Below are 10,293 nucleotides of genomic sequence, written 5' to 3'. Positions count from 1 at the left end.
TGGGAAATCTAGTGGTAATGGCGACGCGGCCCGAACATGACGATGGAGAAGAAGTCGGGAAGATGGCGGCTTTGCTGCCCGTCTTTGGCTCTTGGTTTTCGCCTTGAGCTGCGAGTCGAGAGAGCCGCACGGGCCGGTGACTGACTGGCCGGTGCCCCCACTTTCAGGTTGCCTTGGGGGTCCCCCGCCTTTGGCCAGCCCGGCTCGGCCCCTGCACACACTCCCACAACCTGTGACAAGGTTCCCTGCAAGTCCCTGGGAAACGCCGTTGACCGCCTGCGGCTCTCGGGTCTCCATGTACCCTCCCATAGAGCGCTAATCCGTTCTCGGTAAGCCCGCTGAGCTCTCTGCACGCGAAGATCAATTAAGGTCGCGTCGCGCCGCGAACTGCGCTGCACTAACTGCGATCGCATTCTTGCAACGGCTTGTACTTGCAATTCAAAACTTAGCCATTAACCATATTCTCGAGCATTCAGGGCGACAAGCTCGAGAATCTGGATATCCTACTTGAGAAACCTGTAACTTGGCCACATCGTATTTCTTCCATCCATCATGCCGCCAGCAGAGGTTGTCGACGACGTCGACGGTATGCTTCAATATTTTCCTGAGTCCCCGCGAGCTGGACAAGTTTCTAATCTTTCCAACAGTCAACATGGACGACCAGGATGACGCCGACCAGGAGCAGAGACTGATCAATGAGGGTGCGTTGCCTTGGCGCAGAGTTTGCCCGAGCCGCTCGCTAAATGTGTCGCAGAATACAAGACGTGGAAGAAGAACAGCCCGTTCCTCTACGATATGATTCTGAGGTGGGCGGGCCCCCCACCCAACTGCGCTAGGGAAATCTTGCTAACCCCCTCCCAAGCACGGCGCTGGAGTGGCCGACATTGACGACGCAGTGGTTTCCCGATGTTAAGGACGTAAAGGAGAAGAACTACATGGTTCACCGACTGCTCATCGGGACCCACACCGCAGAGGGCAAACCCAACTACCTCCAGATCGCAGAGGTCGAGATTCCGAAGTCGGTCGAGCCCAACCCGCACGACTACGACGAGGAGCGGGGCGAGATTGGTGGCTATGGCAGCAAGGCGTCGTCGGGCGAGCCGCCCGTCATCAAGTTCAACATTACACAGAAGATTGATCACCCGGGTGAAGTTAACAAGGCGCGATATCAGCCTCAGAATCCCGACATCATCGCCACCTTGGCAGTCGACGGAAAGGTCTTGATCTTTGACCGCACGAAGCACAGCTTGACTCCCACGGGCACCCCGAACCCGCAGATCGAACTGGTGGGCCATAAAGAGGAGGGTTTCGGCCTGAACTGGAGTCCCCACGAGGCGGGCTGCCTGGCATCCGGTAGTGAGGACAAGACGGTGCTGCTTTGGTGTGTATTTTCTCCCGGCCAGGTGGGATTCTTCTATTCTAACCCGTCTGCAGGGACTTGAAGACCGTGTCGGGTCCGGGAAAGACGCTGAAGCCGTCGCGGAAATACACGCACCATAATCACATTGTCAACGACGTGCAGTACCACCCCATGGTCAAGCACTGGATTGGCTCTGTATCAGACGACTTGACTCTGCAGATCATCGACACGCGGAACCCCGATACATCGAGGGCCGCAGTTGTCGCTCGCGACGGCCACAGCGACGCGATCAACGCTCTGGCATTTAACCCGCGCTCCGAGTTTCTCATCGCTACAGCATCGGCCGACAAGACGATTGGTATCTGGGATCTGCGCAACCTGAAACAGAAGATCCACACGCTCGAGGGCCACAACGATGCCGTCACTTCGCTGTCGTGGCATCCGACCGAGACTAGCATCCTAGGCAGCGGTAGCTACGATAGGCGGATCATCTTCTGGGACATCAGCCGGGCTGGGGAAGAGCAGCTGCCCGAGGACCAGGAAGATGGTCCACCGGAGCTTCTCTTCATGCATGGCGGCCATACCAATCACCTAGCTGACTTCAGCTGGAACCTCAACGATCCTTGGCTCGTGTGCAGCGCTGCCGAAGACAACCTACTTCAGATCTGGAAGGTTGCGGATGCCATCGTCAGTCAGGATGACATTGAGATGCCCATGAACGAGCTAGACGCGTCCAATTAGAAGCAGGATCGCAAGTTTCGGCTACTACAGCCGGTACCGAGAAGAAGCGTACAATCAGTTGTACAACGTACGGCCACCGTTCGGGGGATGAGGTTGACTCCGCCAGATGATATTTAGGAGAGCGGGGAGTGTCCTAAGGGGAAAAATATCAAAAGCGAAGTGCCCCGCAGTGATGATATGCAGCGGTTATCACGACGTAGAATCTGGGAGCCGGAGTTTTGGGCAATTGACGTTAATCGTCTGTCAGGCAGAGACCTGCAGGGGCGGACACATACCGGAACGGCCCGTGAAGCGGAGGGATGAACATCAGTGTTGCGTTTGGGAATAGCTACATTATAGCTCTGTAAGCTTAAACCGTTCACTTTCCGATTCGAGTCCCGTGTGAAACTAGTCTTGGTAGAGGAAGGACGAGCAGCATGTCACCGCAGATAAGGGACCGACCGAAATTCGAGACTTCAGTGATAATCCTGGGGACCGAAGTGGCTGCAATGCCAGTTTCGAGGAAGGACCGGTGTATGGGATATCACCTACTTGGCCACCGTGTGACTGTCAGGCCTGATTGTTGGTTTTTCATCCGAAGAGCTGAGGGGTTTGGTGAGCGAGTTGCGTGGTACCTATTGTTCCTTCGGCCATCCGCCCTATCGTTAGGATTGTTCGGCGAAACAACAATAGGAGAAAACCATCAGCTGCTTCGGTTGCGGTTCGCAACTGCGACCACAACCAACACCAACTCCGACACAAATATATTCCCCCCTCCTTCGGCCACCTCTCATGGATTTCATAGAAGCCGTCCAGATTTGCAACACCAGAATCAATCCATAGATTCTTAATCCAGCAGAGCAACGGGAAGCAACCATGGCTACTCCTTCAGACGACCTGGCGTTCCCCCTGGCTGGTTTGAATATCCGTGACTTACATCCAGCCTCCCGCAGATACCTCGCCGAAAGAGCTGCTCGACTCAATGCCACTCAAGAAGAGATCGAGGCGGCGGGAATTAGACCTCACGCCGACACGATTGTCCGTCACATGAAAAAGGAGACCCCAACTCACTCATCCAAGCGAGCCAGACTCAATGACTCGACGGTTCGCAAAATCTATCTGTCCCGAAATCTCCATGCGAATCGGGTGGACAAGTGCGAGGACTACGAGGGGCTGGACTTTGAGGATGAGTGGCAAGCTCTCCTCGCCGAGCACGGCATGCAGGACGCGGACGCCGCGCTCCTTGAAGAGTTCAGCCAGATCGCCCGCCAGCGTATCCGTCTCCTCGAACAGGCCACCGCCGAGTGGCATGCTGCCGAGCCCGCTCCCAGGGTGGACCACTTCGATCTGATCGGTTCTCTCAGCAGCTGCATCGAGCTCATTACCGAGGTGTGCAACTACTTGCGACCTAGCGACATTGTTAATCTTTACTGCACCTGCCGCGACTTCCACGATGTCATCGACCTGCATATGCGGAGCAGCGTTTTTGCCTGGGCAAAAGTCATGGCACCCACCTCGGCACGCATCTATTCCAGTCCTGTCTACTACCGCTGGTTCATCCCCGACCCCCTCGGCCGCCCGGTGACGAACGTCGACCAGGAACTGAGCCAGCCGCAACCGGGCCAGGCAAGGATGGCAGGGTACCCACCTCTCAACGACGTACAAGGCGAGGTGCGCCTGGTCCCGGGCCTACGTTGGCTGCAGATGGTCGTCAACCGCGATATCCGGGTGCGCGACATCCTCGCGACTCTAGCGAGAATGGGCCACCGCATGCCCGAGAGTTCCCACCTGACCCTCAAGAAACTCTGGTTGATCATGGACGCATCTACGAGCCGGGGGCGCATGCTCCTAATGAAGAATCCCGATTTCTTCACCAACGACGACCTCTACATTGCCCAGCTCTTTATGATCAAGCTGGTACTCGCCTTCAATGACCCCGTTTTCGGCCCGCAGTCTTCTTTGCTGATGCGTCTGATGATGGGTCAGCGCAGCCTGTCTTCTCTCTGGGCACTACTCCGTGGCAAGAAGTACCGTACACCGGCGGAAATCCGCGAACTGAAGCTCCGCTACGACGTTGGGCCAAACGATGCCTTAGTCAGGAGCGGCATGCCGCTTCATGGCGTTGATATCTACGAGCTGGGCATCATCCACTTTGAGGGATGGGGCATGGGAGCCGAGCATCTCCTAAGACCGGACGAGCTAGTCCCGCTCGAAGCAGCACGCCGTCAGCTCGACCTCGACACCTGCATTGACGAGATGATCATCTACGGGCATGTCGACCTGCGCACCGGCGGTAGCCTGGTACCGAGCGTTGAAGAGATGTACATGAGCGACGATGAGCTACCCCGTTCGCAGGAAGACTGGACGCCGCTGAGACACGAAGCCATCAACGGCGGATGTGGTAACGTGCCCTTCGCGGGCAACATGTGGCAGCCCAAGCATGCGCGAAAGGCGCGGTGGAAAACGCTCACTCCCGAGGAGAAAGAGATGATACTGAGGGAGGAAAAGTTGGATATGGACGAAGCAGCGGAAATCGACTCGGCACGCTACAAGTTCCAGACAGCCTGGGCCAAGCTCGCAGCCATGATTCAACATTCTCTGAGCACCCGGCGCCCAAGGGCTCAGTTTACGGTACTCCCTCCGAGCCTCGAGGATCTCGCCGAACAACTCGACGAATTCGAACGACAGGGGCAGCCAAGAAAAAGCGATGATATAGACGCAATGGACGTCGATGCAGACGCTCCCCCAAGGTTCTCAGCATTGCCTCTGCCAATGCAAGCGCAGATGGCATTCGGAACCGTGCCCGTGGGTTCCGTTTACCGTCCCATAACCGGCGACCAGATGCGCGTCGCCTTACGCGGGGCTATGTCCTCGCTTGGACCATCCCACATGTGGGGGACCGAACCTCAGCAGCAAGGCCAGGCAAGAGATGAAGAAGAAGACGACCGCTCGTCTTCCTCAACCTCCTTATCCTCCATCTCCGACACCGACCTCGAACTTGAACCAATTCCCGCCTCCGAGCTTCAGCGCATGTACGTCGCCCTCCGCCCGTCTCGTCCCCGTGAACAGCAACCACAGGATCAGCAGGCAGAGGCTTCCTCCACCGGTCTCCCTTCTTCCCCTTCACTCGTCTCGAATTACCCTTCCTCATCCTCATCCTTCTCCTCCGAAGAGAACGACGGCGATGAAGACGAAGATGAAGACGAAGACGAAGAAATGCAAGACGCCGAAGAAGAAGGAGAAAACGAACCGACCCATTTCGGAGGCCACCTCGCGGGCCTCCCCAGCCTCGCCGACCTCACCGGGCTCTCCACAGCACCAACCATAGTGATCCCGCGCGTCTCCCTCCCGCGCGCCAAGCCAACCGCAATCATGAAAATGATGATGACGACAGACGACATGCTCCTCGACCAAGCCAACCAGGTCTACCCGGACTTTGACGCCGACTTTGACGCCGAGCGGGCACAGCAGCCCCCCACTCCCGAGAGCCTCGCCGCGACGAGCGCCCCCATCGACTGGAACGACTTCCTCCACAACCCGGGGACGTACGGTCTCCAGCCGGAGCGGGACGAGGTGCCGACGACTGGTCTGTCGGAGGGGGAAGGAGGTGAGGATGGTGGGGATTGGGAGGGCGGTGTTGGTGGGGACGGGGATGAGAGTGTGATGGGCCATGGCCAAGATGAGTACGGTGCGGAGGAGGAGGAGGAGGAAGAAGAGGAGGAGGAGGACGAAGGGGGATACGAAGGGCCGGTCGTGGAACATTTCGCCCTGGTGCAGGTGGCCGGGCAGGAGGCTCAAGATCGATTCAGATACATGCCGGATGAAGATTTTGAGGAGGATTACATGACGAGAAAACTGAGGGATTGGTATCGGCCTTGGTGATGCCGTCCCTTTATGGTGAAGAGGAGAGAAAAGGGGGAGGGAGGAGGCTGCAGGTCATGATGGATGGGTGTATATTGTGGATTCTCGGATCTGGGCGCCATATTGACTGGGCCGCAGTATACATACTTAGCTCGGCTGTCCCTTTGCTTTGTAATTAGGTGCTGCTCGTTCCTGGAGTTGAGGAAGGTAAAAGAGATTGGGATTACGGGGAGGGGTTATCGGCTGTTCTGGGCACATCCTGGGAGGAGGCGTATTTATTCTTCACCCATCTTGGCTGGGTCCGGCAATTCAAGATTAGGTACTATGGAGGGCGACGGACTACCAAAGTCATGTTGAGCGCCGTTGTGCTCTTAACGTCAGAATCGCCGTGGGGAAAGCGAAGGGATGTCCTATGGTTAGTCAAAATGTCCCTATGTCAACATGCGTCTTTAAAGTACTGGTACATTCGGCCAGATCCGCGAAAGCATCCATGAGATTCTTAAGGGGACAGTGTCTCAGTTAAGGAGAGTTTAGTTATACGCCTCTTATTCATTAAATGTGTCCACTATTGATCCTAGTTGATGGCATTCCCTCAACACCACCACGGACATACATGTCTTAGAGGAACGATCAAGTAATGCACTGATATCGATTTGTCCAGAGCTCCAATGGCTTACTGGAAGGAGCCCAGAGCCTACCAACACAGACGCGAGTATAAAAAGTATTATCAACATCTCTGTAAACCCTGCCCCTGCCCTGCTGAGCCCATCCCCAAGCCACCCCAAGCCGCCACAACTCGCCAGACTGCTGTCACCATCATCCCTATACCTCCCTTCCCAGAGGCCCAGCATCCGAGCGATATATGCTCCTGCCTAGACAGCGTCAGAGAAACATAAACTGAGGGACTAATGCATCCCCGATTCAAATGCGGTTTTTGCGTTTGTTCCACCGTGTGCGTAGGTGTATATGTGGGCGTATGTGCCAGTAGGAGCCAAGCGGGAAAAAAAAAAAAGGATATAAAAAAAGGATGAATGATTTCAAAAGACAAGTGACGAGAAAAATAACAACCTTCCTCCCTTCCAACCCGAAACCAACACCCCTTCGCCCCCTGATGTTCCGCTTTACTCCCCTCCCCCCCACCATCCTTCCAAGCAACTTTTTTCCTCAACGAGCGAGAATGATAAGAGAAATAGACCGCAATCTGGAGCATACTAGATAGAGAGAAAGAGATAATGAAGGAAAAAGAAAATAAGAACAAAAAACAAAAACCAAACAGCCAAACGCAGGGGACAAGATTAACACACAGAACGTGTAAGCTCGGAGGCCTAGCCACGTCACGAGCACCAAGGCCGAATATAAACCCCCTTTGCACTCCCTCGCTATGCACGCCTCCTTGCCCCTCCAGTTTCCCAGCCCCGATTCCAAACCTGCCCGGTCCATGCCTAACTCAACCGATTCTGCTGCCCATTGCGAGTTTCGAAGTCGACGTGATTTGGAAACAACCCGTGTGCGTGCCCACGGTGACCCCGGGGATATAGACATACCAGCCGCCTTTGTGCCCCCTTTTTACCGAAAGAGAGAGAGCCAGTACAATGTGGTGTCGTTTCGAGATAACTCCGCCCTGAGGGACCCTGTAAGAATGGCGTCTTTCTTTTTGTCTTTCCAGCCCTTTGTAACTTTTAAACCCGCCATCCCATCGCCGCCGCCCCCTCCTTCGCAAACCCAGTATAAGCGACCTGCCGCGGTATTTCTTCCAAAAGCCATTACCTGCACCTCGAAAGAAACAGATTTGAAAGTCCCAAGAGATATTGCCAAGGCCCAAATGAATCTCTATCCCTCATCCCCAAACCTGCCGAAGAAGAAAGCCACACGCGAAAAGGCTAGACGAAGACTCGGCAGCCTCCGAGTAGCGGGCCATTGCCGTTACCTCGCAATCGAGTATGTCGTTGGTTGGCATTTACGCGGGCGACTTGCTTGGCGGGGCGGCACCGCCGTTCTGACGAGCGTCCTGGTTGCTGACAGAAAGGCTACCAATGCCCGACGAGATGAAGGCAAACGGGTCGTTATCGGTCTGCGAGTAGAAGTTGTTGCCAGGGCCAGCGGATGCCGGGCCGTTGCCCGCCGACTGGAAGGCGGCCTCGGCCGCGCGGCTGTCGAAGGGGCCCGCAGAGTGAGAGCCCGGGGCTGGACCGAAGTGCGTGTTCAACGGAGGGTAAGGTGCGGCGCCGCCGCCCAGACCAGATGGGAGAGCGTAGGTGCTCGGGGGCCCGCCAAAGTGTTGACCATAGCCGCCTCCGGAGCTGAAGCCACCAGCAGCCGAGGCGAACGGACCGGGCCCCGGAGTGCCGCCCATGGAACCCTGGCCCATGGTGTACGAGGACGGAGGGTCCATGGGAGAGGGGTAGCCGGAATCGGCAACTACTGCAGCACCCGCGCGGCTGGCTCCGCAGCGGAGGCAGCAGACGTTCTTTGCAAAGTTGTGGTAGCCGCAGACCTCGTTGCCGCACTTCCAATCGCCGGCGCGGAAGGGAACAACGCCAGAACCGCCCATGCGGCCGTGGCCACCGCCATGGCTATGATGGCCCATGTGGGGGGGTGGAGGCATCATCGGTGGCGCATAGCCATAGCCGTAGCCCATCTCACCCGTCGGCCCAGTCCCAACAGCAGGGAACGAGCAGCGGAAGCAGGCGGTGCGGCGTTGGAAGTTGGAAAAGCCGCAAGACGGGCAGGTCCAGTCACCCGGTCGAGGTCTATTCTTACTAGGCGGGAATGGCGTAAGGATCTCTGCGGCGCGATCCAGGACACGGCTAGAGGATGGAGACACTTCAATGGCCTTCTCATTCAAAGCACGTCCATTCATGCACAAACTCTCGGCAGCCTGGTGACAAGGTTAGCATTTGTGACATCGGGTTGGCGGTCGCACTTGATCAAGATCGAGTCTTGGCGAGCAAGGGTAGGTAGACAAACGTACCTCTTCGTGAGAAGAAAACACTGCGAAACCGGTCCCGGTCGGCTTGTGCTGTTCAGGTGTCCGCAAGGTCCAGAAGGCGATGGGACGGCCCCCGAACTGGGTGAACCAGCTCTCCAGTTCCGACTGGGTAGTGTCATGGGGCAGGCCAGACATGTGCAGAACCTTGCTGCGCTCGGACAAAAAGGCGCGGACATCAGCACGGGCATCCATGGGGCGAGTGAGCACATCGGGATGCTCGTGAGGAGGCTGCGACTTCCGGATCAGGCCGCGGAGCACACGAGCCAGAGTCACGGCCTCCTCCATGGCGCGGCGGGGCGATGCCGGAGCCAGAGCCTGCAGGTGGAAAGGCAGGTTGTGTTTGATCGGAGCACTGGACTGCACAGCTTCCACCTCGAGCGCGGCGCAGATGTTGGCCAGCGACGAGGGCCCGAAGGGCAGAGATTCCGGGTGGTGCTGCTGCCATCTTTGATATTCGGTGCGGAGCTCGAAAGTGCGCGAGTGCTGCAGGTAAGGGGGAAGCACAACCGACTTGTCGCGGGCCTCGCGAGGAAGCTGAACCCGCAGGTCCCAGGCCTCTAGCGTGACAAAGACGAAATCGAGATTTTGCGACGTTAGATGCTCGGAGGCGAAAGCGTCGAAGCGATTGATGGCGTCTCTGAAAGTGCCGGCGTTCCGGACGTGTTCCCACGTCAAGGTCGTCAAGCTCGCTGGCACGAATTGGTTAGCAAGAGAGCCGGATGCCGACCGAGGACGAATTGGCGATGGGACAGGCGCCGGGCGACGACGGGGACTGGGAGTGTACTCACTGCAGAGGGGAGTGATGGGCGTATTGACGGGCTTGACCAGCACGCTCTCGCGATGAAGCTACAAAGCACGAGCTAGTGAGAACCTAGACGGGACGTAGAGTTTTCAGGGGTCGAGTTTTGGCCCACCTCTTCCAGGCTATTCGAATCGAGGAGTATCCAGCCAAGCTCAATGACCTCCGCCGAGTCCTTGGTCACGTAGACGCCGTGCTCATCGCACGTCGTGGCGACGTGGATGATAACGTACCGGTCGACCTTGAAGGGCGGGCTCTGTTGAGAAGCCATGGCTGCGGGTCGGGCAGCGTTCGAGCTCGGGGCCGAACTCAACAATCGAAAAAGGTATGTACGGTGCCCCTGTCCGAGGATGTTCCCTGGCAAACAGAAGGCCGTGTTAGTCAATGGCGCCGTACACTGCAGCAGCGACCGGGTCGGGGACAACACACACCTTTTTTGTTGTCGCCCAGGGGGGAATGGACGCAGCAAACGGCGGGTTTTCGGGAAAATGTCGTAGCAAGCAGCAGACTGGGAAAGGTCCGCGACTTTACCGAGTCCACCCAAGACAGGCAAAGGCGACTGCG

At 57.0% G+C, this 10,293-nt stretch overlaps 3 protein-coding genes across 3 annotated transcripts; 2 read left to right on the top strand and 1 right to left on the bottom strand.

The window, feature by feature from the left end:
* Positions 1-552: 552 nt before the first annotated feature.
* On the top strand, positions 553-2,101 carry HAT2 (Histone acetyltransferase type B subunit 2; the record flags this gene model as incomplete). Its single annotated transcript, XM_071060007.1, has 5 exons — positions 553-586; positions 648-701; positions 755-806; positions 863-1,381; positions 1,435-2,101. The coding sequence occupies 5 exons, from the start codon at positions 553-555 to the stop codon at positions 2,099-2,101; spliced, it is 1,326 nt and encodes a 441-aa protein (XP_070916108.1).
* Positions 2,102-2,956: 855 nt separating this feature from the next.
* Positions 2,957-5,962, top strand: MFIFM68171_04586 (F-box domain-containing protein; the record flags this gene model as incomplete). The annotated part of the gene is made up of 1 exon (XM_071060006.1): positions 2,957-5,962. One exon carries the CDS (start codon positions 2,957-2,959, stop codon positions 5,960-5,962), a length of 3,006 nt encoding a protein of 1,001 aa, XP_070916107.1.
* A 1,936-nt stretch (positions 5,963-7,898) lies between these two features.
* On the bottom strand, positions 7,899-10,000 carry NRP1 (Asparagine-rich protein (ARP protein); the record flags this gene model as incomplete). Its single annotated transcript, XM_071060005.1, has 4 exons — positions 7,899-8,819; positions 8,913-9,619; positions 9,719-9,776; positions 9,845-10,000. The coding sequence occupies 4 exons, from the start codon at positions 9,998-10,000 to the stop codon at positions 7,899-7,901; spliced, it is 1,842 nt and encodes a 613-aa protein (XP_070916106.1).
* Positions 10,001-10,293: the final 293 nt, after the last annotated feature.

The sequence above is a fragment of the Madurella fahalii genome (genome assembly GCF_045866475.1).
Source record: "Madurella fahalii IFM 68171 DNA, scaffold_2, whole genome shotgun sequence".
Lineage (NCBI taxonomy): Eukaryota > Fungi > Ascomycota > Sordariomycetes > Sordariales > Madurella > Madurella fahalii.
Note: the sequence above shows the minus strand (reverse complement) of the source record. Positions and strands in the feature narration are given on the sequence as shown.